At 39.7% G+C, this 19,901-nt stretch overlaps 1 protein-coding gene across 1 annotated transcript in view; it reads left to right on the top strand.

Moving 5' to 3' along the window:
* The window catches only part of traf4a (tnf receptor-associated factor 4a), a 63,482-nt gene that overhangs the window by 33,456 nt on the left and 10,125 nt on the right, over nucleotides 1–19,901 (top strand). Inside the window, exons 2-3 of the mRNA XM_061972587.1 lie at nucleotides 13,940–13,991; nucleotides 17,779–17,883. Coding sequence (XP_061828571.1) covers nucleotides 13,940–13,991; nucleotides 17,779–17,883 — 157 coding nt within the window. The remainder of the gene's footprint in view (nucleotides 1–13,939; nucleotides 13,992–17,778; nucleotides 17,884–19,901) is intronic.

Here is a 19,901-nt window from a genome sequence, read left to right as displayed (position 1 = left end):
ATACCCCTCTTATGTGCCGCCAGTGCTTCTGCAAAGCTGACATTTCAGGGAGAATAAAAAAAACTCTCTAACCTTTTTTGAACGTTTCATAGCCGCGTGAACTCGGCGGCGCTCGGCTCGTGCTAACAAATGTCAACGAGCCGCGAGGAGAAACGAGCAGAGGGGGCGGGCGGGTTGCGTAAGCCTTGACGGCCTCAGGTGTGTGTGTGTCCTCGTAGGGTTTGTGATAGCACATCTGTGTGGGAACTATGTCAACTCATCTTTTTCTTTGTAGTGGTGTTGCTCTCTTTTTCACAAGATGCTATATTGGTTAGTGAGTGTTTGGTGGTGAAGCCAGGGAAAGGGGCCAGACATCCACCCACACTCTCGTAGTAGTGCCTTTCTTGCACTTGCATCATTTCTTTGCTGCTGGCAAAGCAACCAAATGAAAATAGTATGTTATTGGATACAGGCGCATCAAACTGACATTTTCAACCCTGTAGAACTTTGGCCACACTGGATCTTGTTTGAATTTCCCGCCTGTCTTTGTCGCTGCCATTGATGACCATGAACTGTCAGCTATTGTTGCTTCGTATTAAACGGTAGTCACCTGGGATTTTACAGGTGTCACGTTCTGGACCGACAACTCTTACATGTACGCTGGAACAAAGGATGAAATCATATTGAACTCCTGAATAAGTTTTAGTGAATATAAGAAAGGTAGTGGGAGAGATGCTTTTTTCAGCCTGCATGTGTCACCTCCCCCCTAGAGAGCGTTCAACTAGCCGTTGGCTAAAGGAAGTGTATCAGGTTACACAGGTGGAAACACCACCCAAGCGCCAGCGGCGACATTTGACCCCCTTTTGGTGGCCTCTCGGGTTCTTGCTCACGTGAGCGAGTGAATCTAGTCGAGTGGTGACATGAGAGCTCGCTTCTCGCAGGCCTGCAGCATTCGTCGTCTCACCGACTGTACGCTTCAACCGAGACGTGCTGCTATTCTAATGAACCGTCGTTATTAGCCTGCTTTCAAATAACATACTGACTGTGTTGCCCCTAAGCAGGAAGTCCCGCCTCTGCAGTCCTGTACACAAACCAGATGGATTTTTTTGGGGGGGGGGATTATAGCAACTTAATGGGACTTTAAAATGAAATTCCTGTTTCCCCTCAACATCACTGGAGAGGAAGTGCGGAGGAATTCAGTTGCAGTCATGAGGAAGTCTGCACTGGTGGTATTCAGGGTTATGTTTGTGTTTATAACAGTTAATCCCGCTTCTGACGTGAGCAGCAAAATGGTTTGAACTTTGAGCCTGCGGATAGATAAGCAATGGAGGGTTTGGTGCCGTTGGACTCATTGAGAACCTGCTTATGAGTCCAGAGTGTTAACGTGTCACAGACGTCTAAAGCACACATGCTTCTGATTAGTTTAGCATCTCAGCAACCCGTCTGCAAACAAAAGGCTTGTTAAAGCTTCACTGTATGCGTGCACAAAGTTACAGACAGATGTTTATATTATGTGTAAAGGACAAACAATGTGAAGAAGCAGTTACTTAGATTTCAAGGGTATGGGAATGGACATGTAGATGTTTACTTTTACTATGCACACCACGAGGCAGATACATGCTTATATTATGAGGGTATATGAACGAACAGTCATGTTTTTGCAGTATGTGAAAGGAAATACAGATCATAATGTGGATAAATACATGTTTCCATTTTTTGTAAATGTGAATGGACAAATGGATGTTTGAATACTATGAATAGTCAAACAGTTACCAAATAAAGTACCGTATTTTTCGGACTATAAGTCGCAGTTTTTTTCATAGTTTGGCCGGGGGTGCGACTTATACTCAGGAGCGACTTATGTGTGAAATTATTAAGACATTACCGTAAAATATCAAACAATATTATTTATCTCATTCACGTAAGAGACTAGACGTATAAGATTTCATGGGATTTAGCGATTAGGAGTGACAGATTGTTTGGTAAACGTATACCATGTTCTATATGTTATAGTTATTTGAATGACTCTTACCATAATATGTTACGTTAGCATACCAGGCACGTTCTCAGTTGGTTATTTATGCCTCATATAACGTACACTTATTCAACCTGTTCACTATTCTTTATTTATTTTAAATTGCCTTTCAAATGTCCATTCTTGGTGTTGGGTTTTATCAAATACATTTCCCCCAAAAATGCGACTTATCCTCCAGTGCGACTTATATATGTTTTTTCCTTCTTTATTATGCATTTTCGGCCGGTGCGACTTATACTCCGGTGCGGCTTATACTCCGAAAAATATGGTATATGTGAAAGGACTGATGTTTGAATGCTATAAATGGTCAAACAGATGGTTGCATGATGTGTGTATGTGAATTGACAGACAGGTGTTTGCATATTATAAAGGTTACAAAAAAAGTATATATGAATGGACTGACTGATATTTGAATAATATGAAGGGTAAGACAGATGGTTGCATCATGTGTATGTGAATGGACAGACAGGTGTTTAAATAATATTAAGAGTCAAACAGATAGACACAAACACGTATATGTGAATGGACTGACTGATATTCGAATAATATGAATGGTTAGACAGATGGTTGCGTCATGTGTATGTGAATGGACAGACAGGTGTTTGAATAATATTAAGAGTCAAACAGATAGATACAAACAAGTATATGTGAACGGACAGACTGATGTTTAACAATGAATGGTTGAACAAATGATTGCATGATGTGTGTGAATGGTCAGACAGATGTTTAAATGTTATGAGGGGTCAAACAGTGACAAAAAAGTATATGTGAATAGACCGACTGATGTTTGAATAATATGAATGGTCAAACAAATGGTTGCATGATTGTGTGTATGTGATTGGACAGACAGGTGTTTGAATAATATGAAGGGTCAAACAGTTACCAAAAAAAGTGTATGTGAATGGACAGATTGATGTTTAAATAAGAATGGTCAAACTAGTAGTTTAAAAAAAGTATAGGTGAATGACAGACTGAGGTTTTAAATTAAATGAATGGTCAAACAGATGACACAAGGTTTTGTGTATGTGAACGGACAGACAGGTATAAAGGGTCAAACAGATGACAAAATGTTTTGTATATGTGAATGGACAGACTGCTGTTTAAATGAAATTAATTGTCAAAACGATGGTTAAATTATGTGTTTAATATGAATGGACAAACGGGTGGGTGAGTACAACAAATGTATATTTGAATAGACACAGGATGTTAAGATTACGGGTGCATGTGAATGGACAGACGTATGTCAACATCCTATGTAAACAAAAAGCTGTTTGGATTGTGCGTTTTTGAATGGACTGACAGATGTTTATTACATTGTATGTACAAGAATAGATAATATAATAATAGGTATATATGTGAATGGATATGCGGATATCAGCCTGTGATTGGAAGTCATTTTGCAGTTGAAAACGACCTCCATGTAAAGTAAAAGAAGTTGTAAATATTTCCTTGGCAGTTAGAAGTACATTGCATACGTTGAGTAGCGAGTGCAGCGGCATGTGGATTCCATGGGTCCTCTGGCAGGACCGCTCCCCCCTTGTGTGAGATTAATGCTGGGGGGATTTGTCCTTGTCACCGTCTGCCCATCCCTCGCCATACGGAGTGTGACCAAGCGTGTTGTGACGGTGGCCGTCGCTCTCAGCCGCCTGAATGGACTGCTCTTTTAATCTGGGAGAAGATTTTGGGTCTTTAGGAGGAAGCTGGGCGGGCCCAATTAGAGGAGGGCGGGCATTTCACCTCTGGAGGAGACGTCATGACGCGTGTGATAGTGAAGTGGAGGTAATGACCAAGCCTGCCTGAGGCCATTCAAATGTGAAAGGGTGATTGTGTTTGAGCGTCCTGTGGTTAGACGCGGTGACATCTTCAGGAACGTTTGTTTACAACCTCATTAGTGAGGCCATCATTATGGAACATTGGATGGGTGTCCTTTGTCATATGAGGTGATATGTTGCTGCTTTTTTAGGAAAGTCCTCATGGAGTCACAAGGAAGGATGGCCTTGAATTGGACACCGAGTCCTACCTTTGGCTGCTAATGTGCTGTCACAAAGAGACAAGTGTACAAGCCCCCCTCCTCTGTTGAGAGCGTAGCGGCATCATCCGCTGCCTCCCTCCAGCACGAACGTGCGGCTCAGGGTCGTCCTCTGCGACCAGGGGAGGAATCGTGCTGACAGCCTGTGACGAGGCTCTTTTCGCCTGTCTTCCTCTCTGTGCGTCACTGTGCGGGGCCCGAGCTGGAACGGGGCCCCTGCGGCTCTATGCTGCCTGCATCACTACTCTGTCGCTTCCTATCTCTTCTTTCCGCGCGCTTGCAGGACAGTCAGCGCTAGACTTTTTGGTGGCCAGTAGCTTTATTTATAGTGACCGCAAAGTTGTCCGAAAACACGCTGACGAGCACCGCTCTTATTAGTAAGACTACCGTATTTTTCGGACGATAACTCGCAGTTATTTTCATAGTTTGGCCGGGGGTGCGACTTATACTCAGGAGCGACTTATGTGTGAAGTTATTAACACATTACCGTAAAATATCAAATAATATTATTTAGCCCATTCACGTAAGAGACTAGACGTATAAGACTTCATGGGATTTAGCGATTAGGTGTGACAGATTGTTTGGTAAACGTATAGCATGTTCTATATGTTATAGTTATTTGAATGACTCTTACCATAATATGTTACGTTAACATACCAGGCACCTTCTCAGTTGGTTATTTATTAATCATTTAATTCTTGGTGTTGGGTTTTATCAAATAAATTTCCCCAAAAAATGCGACTTATACTCCAGTGCGACTTATATATGTTTTTTTCCTTCTTATTATGCATTTTCTGCCGGTGCGACTTATACTCCAGAGCGATCTATACTCCGAAAAATACGGTACTTGCTGAATGCAGCTCATTTAGTGCCAACTTAGCCATGTTCTTCTGAGCAGCCAACACCAATCTAGTCCATATGCCGTGTACGGCTGAGCGATATTGATGATATCAATTTAGAGCTTTTAATGTTATCTCCATATCGTTATAATGCGTGTGTGCTGTGTTGCGTAAATTGGACAGTGGCAAGAGAGCGACTGTGTCCTCAACGCAATGTAGCGTCCTCGCTCGTGGCTAATGTCCCTCCACAGTGCAGCTTCTAAACCACTAATCCTCACCATGGTGGCAAATAAACTGTGTCTCCTACAATAACATTATAACTGGAGGACTACCTCAACAAGCCAGTGCTTCTTACTTATTTTCTGTTACACCACTCTTTAGGAAGAAGTAAATATTCCGGCCCCCCCCCCATCCCTCCATTGCGACTATAAATACCATCAATTGTCTGTAAGATAGTTGTAAGTACGCCCCTGCATAATATTGTATCTGTGTTTGCATTAAAGAAATATAGATCTACTTACAACAGAAAATAACTTTATTAACATTGTTTTTAACATTGCAACAAAAGGAATTCCACAAAAATAACATTCTTATTTAAATTATAAACATTTTTGGAAACATTTTTTGTATAGTATCAGTATATGCTTGATACTACAGTGATTAAATTGATATTTTTCATCAGAAAATCCTTATTTGTAGTTTTTATTGTTCACAAACTCAACAAATAAGAGCCAATAGCGGTTTTTGTTTAGTTATTTTGCACTATTGACTTTATTACACATGTTATATTTAATAAAATGGAATAAGGAAATCATTTTAATATTAATTGATATTGTTGGGTTACAGTTGTGGTCAAAAATGTTATCATTTAATGGTCCTGAAAATGTTAAATATATGGCCAATTTTGCCCCTGTAACTACTTGATATGGGATTGAAATGTGTACAATAGCATCGCCAAAACTAATGTAAAATATTCACACGACAGAAGAATAAGTGCTTATTACATTTTAATGTTATAAGCACTTTAATGGAATAAGCACTGAGGTGTAATCAGACATTAACAAATAGAGTAATAAAAGTTTTGAGTAAATAAAACAACCACAAATGACATATGTTACTGCTTACCTCAGCAGCCAAACTAGGAGCCTTTGTAATCCGCTTTTTTACTATAATTTTTATGCCAAATAAAATATTTTGATATATATTGTTATCGTAGGCAGCTGCAATGTATACTGCGATATAGATTTCAGGCCACAGGTGTGCCAGATCTGTGGCCCGCGAAAGCCTGGAAATAATGTTTTTGTCAATCAAGCACTTAATCAAATAAAAAATAAAAACAATTATTAAACTGAAAAAAATAAATAAATGCATTTGTTCTTTTAATTTTGACAGAAATAATTTATGTAGTGCATGAAATTCCAAATGTTTTATTGTCGGATCATGCAACAATTTTTTTTTGTAGAAATAAAAATCTGCTTTTCACCTTGACAAGCAAGTTATCCCTCAATTTGTATGTAAAAAAAAAAAAGAAAGAAAGTAATATGTAATAGCCTATGCAAAGTGCATAGGTAATTGTGTATATGTATATTTACTCTTCCAGGCTGAATACGGCCTTCAATCAAAACTATTGACACTCCTGCTTTAGGCCATATCGCCCATCCCTACGATTCTATTAAGCCGCAATAAGTTGTGTTTCTGGCTCTTTATCATTATCATATCTTTCCTCTTTGCCATCACTGTTACACATCTGTGATGGCTACACCAAAACATGCCTCAGGATATTCGCTGAGGTCTTAGGAGAAAGCTGAAGTCTTACGTGATGGTCGGTGTCTGGTCTACTTAAAGGTCTACTGAAATGCGATTTTCTTATTTAAACGGGGATAGCAGGTCCATTCTATGTGTCATACTTGATCATTTCGAGATATTGCCATATTTTTGCTGAAAGGATTTAGTAGAGATCATCGACGATAAAGTTCGCAACTTTTGGTCGCTGATAAAAAAGCCTTGCCTGTACCGGAAGTAGCAGACGATATGCGCGTGACGTCACAGGTTGTGGAGCTCCTCACATCCGCACATTGTTTACAATCATGGCCACCAGCAGTGAGAGCGATTCGGACCGAGAAGGCGACCATTTCCCCATTAATTTGAGCGAGGATGAAAGATTAGTGGATGAGGAAAGTGAGAGTGAAGGACTAGAGGGCAGTGGGAGCGATTCAGATAGGGAAGATGCTGTGAGACGCGGGTGGGACCTGATATTCAGCTGGGAATGACTAAAACAGTAAATAAACACAAGACATATATATACTCTATTAGCCACAACACAACCAGGCTTATATTTAATATGCCACAAATTAATCCCGCATAACAAACACCTCCCCCCTCCCGTCCATATAACCCGCCAATACAACTCAAACACCTGCACAACACACTCAATCCCACAGCCCAAAGTACCGTTCACCTCCCCAAAGTTCATACAGCACATATATTTCCCCAAAGTCCCCAAAGTTACGTACGTGACATGCACATAGCGGCACGCACGTACGGGCAAGCGATCAAATGTTTGGAAGCGTACTCACGGTATCGTGTCTGCGTATCCAACTCAAAGTCCTCCTGGTAAGAGTCTCTGTTGTCCCAGTTCTCCACAGGCCAATGGTAAAGATTGACTGTCATCTTTCGGGAATGTAAACAATGAAACACCGGCCGTGTTTGTGTTGCTGAAGTCGGCCGCAATACACCACTTCCCTCCTACAGCTTTCTTCTTTGCTGTCTCCATTGTTCATTGAACAAATTGCAAAAGATTCACCAACACAGATGTCCAGAATACTGTGGAATTTTGCGATGAAAACAGACGACTTAATAGCTGGCCACCATGCTGTCTCAAAATGTCCTCTACAATCCGCGACGTCACACGCTGACGTCATCATACCGAGACGTTTTCAGCAGGATATGTCGCGCGAAATTTAAAATTGCACTTTAGTAAACTAACCGAGCCGTATTGGCATGTGTTGCAATGTTAAGATTTCATCATTGATATATAAACTATCAGACTGCGTGGTCGGTAGTAGTGGGTTTCAGTAGGCCTTTAAAAAAACTAAACAATTGGAGCATATCCTAGAAATAGGCGAGATCACTCCAAAAAATTGACAACGTAGGCAGAATTGTAGACTTCCTGTCCTTTCTTGGTGATTGTTTTTTTTTTTAATATTTTGGCATACTGTAATGGACTGATCTACCAAATTCTACATGGTTTCTGATGTTGTCAACAGCATTATTTGCTGGTGTTGAGGTAGGTCCACCTACAGGTGACTAACAGACGTTGGTTCGACACCTTCAGATAACCTGCTACATTAATACAGGTCAGCATAAACGGCATAAAAGAGGAGTTTGGTGCATCATGGGAGATCCCCTGGTCAGTGTAGGCCGATGGCCACGTGACGAGGGAATGACTCAGGACAAGCACCAGCCAGCAATAACTGAAGGCTTCACCAGAAAGAGTCCGCTCTTAAGTAAACAAGCTGAGAGGAGCCAGTGAGCTGAAGGCTTTTTGTAGCTTCCAGGCAGCACAAAGAAGAGTAAATAATCTCAGTGCACACATGAGATGCTGAATGGACTCTCCTGTATCCTCTAATCAATTGACCCTCTTTTACAGCCCTCTGTGGCTTGTTAATTGGTCGCTGGCTCCCTGCTGACACAGTGACCTTAATGGAGGAGAATTACAGCTGTCTCGTCATGCATTAACCTCCCCCCATAGCAGCTGGGGGTGGGAGGGTGAAGTACACCCTCGTCACATGGTCAGGTGGCAGAATCAGAGGAGCGCAAACACTGTTCGGCTTAATTAGCTCAAACGTAATTTATGCACGGGAGTCAAAGAGGGTTCTTTGCACAGAAGGTCACATGACGCTTGGGGTTGTTGGCCTCGGAGCTTTCTGCTGATTTTTTTTTCCCCACAAGAAAAACAAAACAACAGCCGTTGTGTGGGACCATAAAAAGAGTCAGAGTGCTAGTCATTCCATTTGTGTCGTTTCATGCTATATCAAACCAACTGTGTTAATCACGAGTATGCACTTTCGTATGTTGGATCTCATTAGATGAACTAATGACGTGGGTAGAAGTCGTATTGAATCCTCACAACAAACACTTCACGCTCCTAAAAATACCTTTTTATGTTCTTTTCTTGCCCGAAAAGTATACCCCTTTTTTCCCGATGTTTGGGTTGTAACTCACAATAATAACTATAAAAAGCAATTTTAGTAGAAATTGTGTGTAAATGCTGAAAAACCAAAGCCAAACTAAAATGCTAACAGTTACCACGCAAGTCAGAGAGCGTCATGTAATAGAAAATATGACTATTAGGTGTATACTTGGAAAAATAGCTAAACAAGATAGCATGCTAACATAAGCATTCTCAATTGACTAACATTAGTAACTACAAAAGCAAGCTTGAAATGTTAGCATGTTAGCATGTGTCGAGTGCCAAAATATCTGACTTGGAGGCGTAGACCTGCAATACTATCTTAAAAAAAAGCTAACAGTTAACATGCGCCAATTACCAAAATGTATGACTCTGAGGTGTATACAAGTAAAAACTAGGGATGTCCGATAATATCGGACTGCCGATATTATCGGCCGATAAATGCTTTAAAATGTAATATCGGAAATGATCGGTATCGGTTTCATAATTATTGGTATCGGTTTCTAAAAGTAAAATGCATGACGTTTTAAAACGCCGCTGTGTACACGGACGTAGGGAGAGGTACAGAGTGCCAATAAACCTTAAAGGCATTTCCTTTGCGTGCGTGCCGTCCGAGTCACATAATATCTACCGGATGTTCTCATCACGAATTAATGCAAGGCATACTTGGTCAACAGCCATACAGGTCACACTGAGGGTGGCCGTATAAACAACTTTAACACTGTTACAAATATGCGCCACACTGTGAACCCACACCAAACAAGAATGACAAACACATTTTGGGAGAACATAGATAGATAGATTGATTGATATATAGACAGATAGATAGTACTTTATTGATTCCTTCAGGAGAGTTCCCTCAGGAAAATTAAAATTCCAGCAGCAGTGTACAGAATTGAGATCGAATTTAAAAAGTAAATAATGGGGGTATAAATGGAAACAGAATAGAAAATTATTACAATAAGAATAAAAATAAAAAGCAACAATGAGAATACAAATATAACAGTAAAATAAGAATATAACAAGAGAAACTAGGCAGTAGTGACCATGTTATGAAAAAGTGTTGCACTGTTATTGTTTTGTGGCATGTTAAAAAAAATAATGCACTTTGTGACTTCAATAATAAATATGGCAGTGCCATGTTGGCATTTTTTTCCATAACTTGAGTAGATTTATTTTGGAAAACCTTGTTACATTGTTTAATGCATCCAGCAAGGCATCACAACAAAATTAGGCATAATAATGTGTTAATTCCATGACTGTATATATTGATATCGGTTGATATCGGTATTGGTAATTAAGAGTTGGACAATATCGGAATATCGGATATCGGTAAAAAAGCCATTATTGGACATCTCTAGTAAAAACAGCAAAAAAAAAAAAAAAACACGGCATGCCGGTGTTAGCATGCTAACATTAGCATTCTCACAATTGACTAACATTAGTAATTAAAAAAGCAAGCTTGAAATGTTAGCATACTAACTTGCGTCAAGTGCCAACATTTCTGACTTTGAGGTGTATACCAGCAATACTAGCTAAAAAAAAGCTATTGAGCTAACAGTTAGCATGCGGCAAGTACCAAAATGTATGACTCTGAGGTGTATACCAGTAAAAACAGCTAAAAAAAAATACGGCATGCTCGTGTTAGCAAGCTAACATTAGCATTCTCACAATTGACTAACATTAGTACCGTATTTTTCGGAGTATAAGTCGCACCGGCCGAAAATGCATAATAAAGAAGGAAAAAAACATATACCGTATTTTTCGGACTATAAGTCGCAGTTTTTTTCATAGTTTGGCCGGGGGTGCGACTTATACTCAAGAGCGACTTATGTGTGAAATTATTAACACATTACCGTAAAATATCAAATAATATTATTTAGCTCATTCACGTAAGAGACTAGACGTATAAGATTTCATGGGATTTAGCGATTAGGAGTGACAGATTGTTTGGTAAACGTATAGCATGTTCTATATGTTATACTTATTTGAATGACTCTTACCATAATATGATTCTTGGTGTTGGGTTTTATCAAATAAATTTCCCCAAAAAATGCGACTTATACTCCAGTGCGACTTATATATGTTTTTTTCCTTCTTTATTATGCATTTTCGGCCGGTGCGACTTATACTTATACGCACTGGAGTATAAGTCCCATTTTTTGGGGAAATTTATTTGATAAAACCCAACACCAAGAATAGACATTTGAAAGGCAATTTAAAATAAATAAAGAATAGTGGACAACAGGCTGAATAAGTGTACGTTATATGAGGCATAAATAACCAACTGAGAAGGTGCCTGGTATGTTAACGTAACATATTATGGTAAGAGTCATTCAAATAACTATAACATATAGAACATGCTATACGTTTACCAAACAATCTGTCACTCCTAATCGCTAAATCCCATGAAATCTTATACGTCTAGTCTCTTACGTGAATGAGCTAAATAATATAATTTGATATTTTACGGTAATGTGTTAATAATTTCACACATAAGTCGCTCCTGAGTATAAGTCGCACCCCCGGCCAAACTATAAAAAAAAACTGCGACTTATAGTCCGAAAAATACTGTAACTACAAAAGCAAGCTTGAAATGTTAGCATGCTAACATTCGTCAAGTGCCAAAATTTCTGACTTGGCGTTGTATCTGCAATACTAACTGAAAAAAATCTACTTTATTATTCTAACAGTTTGCATGCGTCAAATACCAAAATATATAACTGAAGTGTATACTAATAAAATTTGCTAGCAAAGATAGCATGCTAAGATTAGCATTCTGACAAATTGACGAACATTAGCAAGGAGCATTTTGATGTTGGAATGGTTTGAATAAGTTGAGAAATGTGAAAGTTTGAAAAATTGTACGTTCATTTCAAATGCGGAATAAATATCCCAGAAAATGTAGAGATCCTGGAAATGTGGGATTTTTTTGGGGGGGGAAACAAATTATAGCAAACGTGTTGTGAATGAGTGGAATCTTTTGAAAGTGGTATGGTTTGACAATTGTGGGAGAAGTGTTCAGACAATAATTGTGAGGTAAACACAAGTAGACATGTTGCCCGTATCATTTATTTAGTGGATGCTAAAGCAGTGTGTTAAAGAGGAAGTAGACCACATGATAGCGTACACAGCATGTGGGACCAGCTTTAGCCGTTTTGTGTATGACATCGTCACTCTGGCATCTGAGGTTATGTTTCGATGTTTTATTACGTCCTGATAGCGGAGAATTGCCGTCACATAGTGGTAATTATGGGAGATAAACAGCTGTTAATAACCTTGTTTGTGTGGGCCGGATGAGAGCAGGGTGAATATTTCATGATGCCATCAGCTTGAAGGGATGTCGGGAGTGGGGGGGCTTCCCTAATCAGCTGCGGCACCCGACTAATCCGGGTCTGAAACAGCCTGTTAGGACTCCTCTGCGGCGCCACACACACTGTGAGGGGCTCGCTTGTAAAAACAAGAGTACACACTATGGACCACCTTTTACTTTTACTCCGCCTCAGTCAGTTTTTGTGTACCAAACCAAAGCAGTCTGCAACCTTCTGTCAAACACATGACCCAGGTAGTGTAGTAGTACACTGCAGTGGTACCATGTGACCTTGCCACTTACTGCGCTATGTCCGTTTTAAAGTACCATTTAGTTCATTGACATGTCCAATGATCAACTAAAAATGCCTGCCAAAATGTAATCCACTACGGGGGTCAAAGAAAGTTGTGATTGGCAGCACTTTGATTAAGAAGGTGAGAAACGGGAGTAAAATGTGCGTACACGTAACACACACCCCTGGCTCTAACAAGAATCATCAATTTGTATGTGTCTGGAACAAGTTAATTGGATTTGCAAAAGTTTTTTTAATGAAAAATTTACATCCAATTTCGTACGATACGATCAGACCTTTTGTAACAGATTACTGAGAAGGTGGGACTATTGTAGTTTAATGCTAGTGTGCATTTGTTTACTGATGCCCATATCAGTTAGCTTTGTAATCGAATAATCTATCAATTAGTTTGTTCAATTAATCGGTAAAACACACTTTAGCGCCTCAATGTGTATTTTAGGGGAAATAGTTGAAATAAACAAAGATTTTTGTAATTACCTTAATTGACCATTTTACCTTCTACAATCTTTTTTTAACCTTCTATTTACCTTCTTTTTACTTATTTGACCTTATATTTACCGTCTAGTTACCATTTTCCAAAATATTTTACCTTATTTTATCTTGTTTTACCTTCTATATTCCTTTTTGACCTTTTATTTACCTTCTTTTACCTTTCACCTAACTTATTTTAACTTTTTATTGAACTTATTCTACCTTCAATTTACCTTCTTTGACCGTCCTTTACCTTGTTTTATCTTCTTGTACCATCTATAATTATTGTTTACCTTTTGTTAACCTTCTATTTACCTTATTTTACCTTCCGTATTCCTTCTTTTACCTTCTATTGACCTTGTTTTACCTTCTATTTTGGTTTTTTAACCTTCTTTAACCTTTTTTACCTTCTATTTACCTTTTATTTTCTACTTTACAAGTCAAAACCTCTCCCCGCCCACAACAAACACAAGTGGCTCATGAGCGTGGACGCCATGAGTGACGTGATGGCGCGTGGTCAACGTTGACCCTCATGTGACGTCAGCGTGAAAAACATTTTATTGTTGGTAACGTGTGCATGTGTGTGTCCGTTGAAAGAAGACAAAACAAAAGAGTCAAGATTAGACGGCGCACGAGGCTCAAAGTTCAGATTTGATTGAACACAGCACTTGAGCCAGTGTTTGCACGTGATCGAGATGGAAACAAACAGCTTGTTTCTTCTTTTTTGCTCAGTCTTCGTTGTATTAATGTCCAATTTCTGTCTTGTTGCAGTGAGGGCGTCTTCAAGTGTCCAGAAGACCAGCTGCCTTTGGACTACGCTAAGGTAGGACAAACTCTGTTTAATCACACCTGCACAACATGTGTCTTAGTTTTATTGCCTCCCAAGTGTAGCATGTCCTGTTATCCTGTGTCATGTTTTATGGTGAGATTAAAGCACTATTAACCAACAGGTGCAGCAATAATGGCATTAAATATATTGTAGTGTAACATTATATCTAAAGCGGTATCGAATGCTACACAAATTCAGTATTTGGACAGCGACAGATTAGTTTCTAGACGTTTAAACGCCAGCACAGTGTTATTGGATAGCACTTTTACAGCCCCTGAAAGTGAACCACAGCACTCGTCTTGGTGTTGTGTGCCCAGGGGTGCAGGTCTTGTAGTCAGAGGGTCTTTAGCTTGACGAGTTCTAGTGAAGTGTGAGAGTGCACAGCAGCGATAAGCGCTTATTGTGAACTAACTGTGCATGACGGGACTTTTGTCCACTCAGCAAATAAACGCTGCTGCCGAGTCGGGCGACAATGCCCCTGCTCCAGTGCCCAAGTAAGGACACTTCATGGGAAGCTTGTTACACTTTTGTCAATGGTTGTCTCACCTCCATAACCTTCTTTTTTTATTTTACTGCTGGTGTACTTTCTGGATCATTGGAGATAATGTTGTCATTACGGGATGATGTAGTGTACTCTAACATGGCACACAGAGCTTATTTAAATATCAATATTATTCCCCAAGCCTCTGCAGGTCCTTCACTTGGCTCTTTGTCCCCACTTCCAAAATAAGGAATGTGACGATGGCAGCAAAATGTTGTTCAGTTCGACTAATGTATGTGTTTTGATGAAGTTACAAGATAACCTTAGGGAGTGCATAGTATTCCCTATTTAAACATTCATTTATTTAGACCAATTTACATATTAAAAAAATTTAAATGTAACAAATGTTTTTTAATTCATTCCCCCCCCAAAATTGTTGCCAAAATAAAAAAAATTCTGACCCTGTAATATATCAAATATTTAACTAAGGTTACAGTTTAGCCAATATAATACCTTTTGCAATGTGAACGTCTATCATTTATGTTTCTTTTACGCCTTTATTTATATTACCAAAACATAACTATCTACACACTCTATTTAAACTGTACTTCTACGCATGTTGAACCTTTTTCTTTTATTGTTATATTAAACACAGGAGGTGAATAAATTATTACTAATTGCTGTCACATAGAGAACGGGTGGGAATAAATAAGCTATGTTTCTTTCTACTTCTTTTCAGACATGTTGAGGTGTGTAACTTGGTGTGCGTGTTCAAAACAAGCTTGAGTTAATGCCAGCATGAGAACCTACTGAAGCTGTCTGGTGGGGTAAATAGTGGCCCTAAGCAGAATTGTATTTTATTTGATCGCCCCCAGTACATTTTTCACACTTTTTTAGTTTTGTGAAACAACTGTTGTATATATTTATTTGACGTTTAAGCATGTTTTGAACTAAAACACATTTATGATAAAACAGATTGTTCAATAATTAATTTTTTTAGAAAACATTTACAAATTTAACATATTTAAAACACTGAGTTGTATGTGTTCCTGGCACCTCTACGTCTGCAATTCGATCAGCCCAGAACTAACATTGTGTACAATGGGGACATTGAGAATATCCAGGGAAAATATTGCTTTATATTATCAATGACATTGAGAATATCCGGGGAAATATTGCTTCATATTACAAACCCTGTTTCCATATGAGTTGGGAAATTGTGTTAGATGTAAATATAAATGGAATACAATGATTTGCAAATCCTTTTCAACCCATATTCAATTGAATGCACTACAAAGACAACATATTTGATGTTCAAACTCATAAACATTTTTTTTTTTTTTTTTTGCAAATAATAATTAACTTAGAATTTCATGGCTGCAACACGTGCCAAAGTAGTTGGAAAGGGCATGTTCACCACTGTGTTACATGGCCTTTACTTTTAACAACACTCAGTAAACGTTTGGGAACTGAGGAGACATATTTTTTAAGCTTCTCAGGTGGAATTCTTTCCCATTCTTGCTTGATGTTCAGCTTAAGTTGTTCAACAGTCCGGGGGTCTCCGTTGTGGTATTTTAGGCTTCATAATGCGCCACACATTTTCAATGGGAGACAGGTCTGGACTACAGGCAGGCCAGTCTAGTACCCGCACTCTTTTACTATGAAGCCACGTTGATGTAACACGTGGCTTGTTATTGTCTTGCTGAAATAAGCAGGGGCGTCCATGGTAACGTTGCTGTATGTACCTTTCAGCATTAATGGCGCCTTCACAGATGTGTAAGTTACCCATGTCTTGGGCACTAATACACCCCCATACCATCACAGATGCTGGCTTTTCAACTTTGCGCCTAGAACAATCTGGATGGTTCTTTTCCTCTTTGGTCCGGAGGACACGACGTCCACAGTTTCCAAAAACAATTTGAAATGTGGACTCGTCAGACCACAGAACACTTTTCCACTTTGTATCAGTCCATCTTAGATGAGCTCAGGCCCAGTGAAGCCGACGGCGTTTCTGGGTGTTGTTGATAAACGGTTTTCGCCTTGCATAGGAGAGTTTTAACTTGCACTTACAGATGTAGCGACCAACTGTAGTTACTGACAGTGGGTTTCTGAAGTGTTCCTGAGCCCATGTGGTGATATCCTTAACACACTGATGTCACTTGTTGATGCAGTACAGCCTGAGGGATCGAAGGTCACGGGCTTAGCTGCTTACGTGCAGTGATTTCTCCAGATTCTCTGAACCCTTTGATGATATTACGGACCGTAGATGGTGAAATCCCTAAATTACTTGCAATAGCTGGTTGAGAAAGGTTTTTCTTAAACTGTTCAACAATTTGCTCACGCATTTGTTGACAAAGTGGTGACCCTCGCCCCATCCTTGTTTGTGAATGACTGAGCATTTCATGGAATCTACTTTTATACCCAATCATGGCACCCACCTGTTCCCAATTTGCCTGTTCACCTGTGGGATGTTCCAAATAAGTGTTTGATGAGCATTCCTCAACTTTATCAGGATTTATTGCCACCTTTCCCAACTTCTTTGTCACGTGTTGCTGGCATCAAATTCTAAAGTTAATGATTATTTGCAAAAAAAAAAGTTTATCAGTTTGAACATCAAATATGTTGTCTTTGTAGCATATTCAACTGAATATGGGTTGAAAATGATTTGCAAATCATTGTATTCCGTTTATATTTACATCTAACACAATTTCCCGACTCATATGGAAACGGGGTTTGTATTATCAAGGACGGAGCAGGAAGAGGCTAGGAGGCTACAAGGAGATGTGGTCCTCTCCCACCAATGATGGCAAACATGTGTAATAAATTAATATAAAATGGAATAGGAACACATCCATAACCTACCATTATAATTAATAAACACAGCAATTAAATGTTTAAAAGTGTCTGGTCTCGTCATGACGTGACTTGCTCTTTGTCTGGAGGGTCCGTTGTGACATTTTGAGGAAGTGGATTTTTTCCTTTGACCGGCTCCAGTGTCAGTGGGAGGTGAGTCAGGGGGACAGACAGGCGAGTTGAGCTGTATTCCAGCACGATGGCACATTGTTGCGAAGGAAGGATTTGGGGCGGCAAAGTCGCTCGGTGCCGCCATAATAATTGTTTTGGCAGGCTGTCACAAGTTGGTGAGGGATAGATGTGTCCTAATTTCTCCCTGCAAGTGCTCATCTTACTAATGCTACATATGACTATGTAGTATATCAGTGGTGGTGTATGAAGTCAACATCATAAGAAGAAATGTTGTCACTGTTCAAATACTAATCTAACCTGGCTTTTCTTGTTCAGATCTACCCAGACCCCGAGTTGGAGCAGCAGATCTTGGCGCTCCCCATCCGCTGCATCCACAGCGAGGAGGGCTGTCGCTGGACTGGACAGATGAAGCAGCTGCAGGTCTGCTTTCCTAACGTTTGTCTGTTCTTAATTCCTGCCCTAAAGTGCCACTTCTTCCGCTTTACAAAGAGGTACTATTCTCGTACCTGGTCAGCAGGGGGCTCCCAGGGTGCCATGTCAATTACATATGACACTCTGCTAGTAGATTCCTGCTGATTCACATGAAGTAGCCACTGTTTTTTAAACAAAAATATCCATCCATCCATTTCCTACTGCTTGTCCTTTTCGGGGTCGCGGGGGGTGCTGGAGCCTATCTCAGCTGCATTCGGGCGGAAGGCAGGGTACATAATTTCTCAATTTGTGGCAAGATGTCCCCAAAAAAAAGAACTTTTTTTGTTTGTTAATTTATAAGAAGCACATTATATTACCACAATAATTCATGTACATAACAACATAAATGTGAGTTGACGTAATGGCCAAAATGATAATCCTGATTATTAATCATGAATAGTCATTATATTAGGTTTTTTCACTGGTTGGCAATTTACTTGTGGAGGTGCAGGGAGGTTGAATGTGACATTGTGTATTGTGTCATGAAATATTCTAATAAAAAGGATAAATAAACGGTATACATATATTTATAGGCAAATCTTTGTATTGGAGAACCCCAAAATAGTCATTTTTATGGGGGCGTCTATTATTTGCGCTTTTTCGCTTATGGCGGGGCTCTACTGTGCAACACAGACTCCACTTTGCTGTATAGCTCCATTTTCTCGCTGTCCTCAGTCTCCTTTTGGATACGCAGTCCCGACATCATGGGCGGGCATAGAGTAAGCCGTGTCCGCCCTGGGCTGAAAACTGTTTATTTTCTGTTATTCATTAAAACATTTTTACATCGGAGCAGGTAAAAATAAGATGATCATTAATCAAAACAAAGGCATGTTGACTTAAGTCGATTAAACAAGTAACTGACATCTTAGTAAAAGTATAAATACAAGACAAAGAACTTGACAGAAACAAAATCCAATCATATTTAATTTTGTCCTGTCGATGGGTGGAACAAGTTTGGAATATATCCAATCACAGCTCTTAAATGTTGTACATCGAAAGAAGGGCGGGGATTAGGTATGAGAGAGAGCCAATCAGATGCTTTTCCTTGCAGGATAAGGAAGTCACCACCAAAACCATTATGTGCGGCTTTAACATGTAATATCTGTACACCAGGGAGATAGCAAACAGGACACATTTTCATTTTTTGCAGGCGAGTCATCAATTCTGACATTGACACAACTGTAAGTCAACTATATTATTTACTCCTAAAAACTGCGCCAAAAACTGATTTTTGAAAATTGATTCCCACCGCAGGGCTTCACGGTGGCAGAGGGGTTAGTGCATCTGCCTCACAATACGAAGGTCCTGAGTAGTCTTGGGTTCAATCCCGGGCTCGGGATCTTTCTGTGTGGAGTTTGCATGTTCTCCCCGTGACTGCGTGGGTTCCCTCCGGGTACTCCGGCTTCCTCCCACCTCCAAAGACATGCACCTGGGGATAAGTTGATTGGCAACACTAAATTGGCCCTAGTGTGTGGATGTGAGTGTGAATGTTGTCTGTCTATCTGTGTTGGCCCTGCGATGAGGTGGCGACTTGTCCAGGGTGTACCCCGCCTTCCGCCCGATTGTAGCTGAGATAGGCTCCAGCGCCCCCCGCGACCCCAAAGGGAATAAGCGGTAGAAAATGGATGGATGGATGGATTCCCACCGCGAAAGCACGTCTCGCTTTCGGGCTTCTTCTGTCAACAACTGATTACTAACGACATGTAGGACAAACACTTTTAGTTGTGGTTATTGTAAGGATATATGTTTGAAATTATTTATGACAGAGTTGGCCGTTTCTATGGTAATAATGAAATGTAAAGGACTGTTATTGATCTGATGTTAATGTGCCAAAACCTCTTTCTTGTTTAAAAGCTACATACAATAATAACTGATCTTTGTTCATGCACACAATAAATATTAATCGAGTGTTAGGATGTATTCATTCAAGAGAGTTACATATATGATAATGAAGTACACATACTGTA

Source organism: Nerophis lumbriciformis, linkage group LG17 (genome assembly GCF_033978685.3).
Source record: "Nerophis lumbriciformis linkage group LG17, RoL_Nlum_v2.1, whole genome shotgun sequence".
NCBI classification, from domain to species: domain Eukaryota; kingdom Metazoa; phylum Chordata; class Actinopteri; order Syngnathiformes; family Syngnathidae; genus Nerophis; species Nerophis lumbriciformis.
Note: the sequence above shows the minus strand (reverse complement) of the source record. Positions and strands in the feature narration are given on the sequence as shown.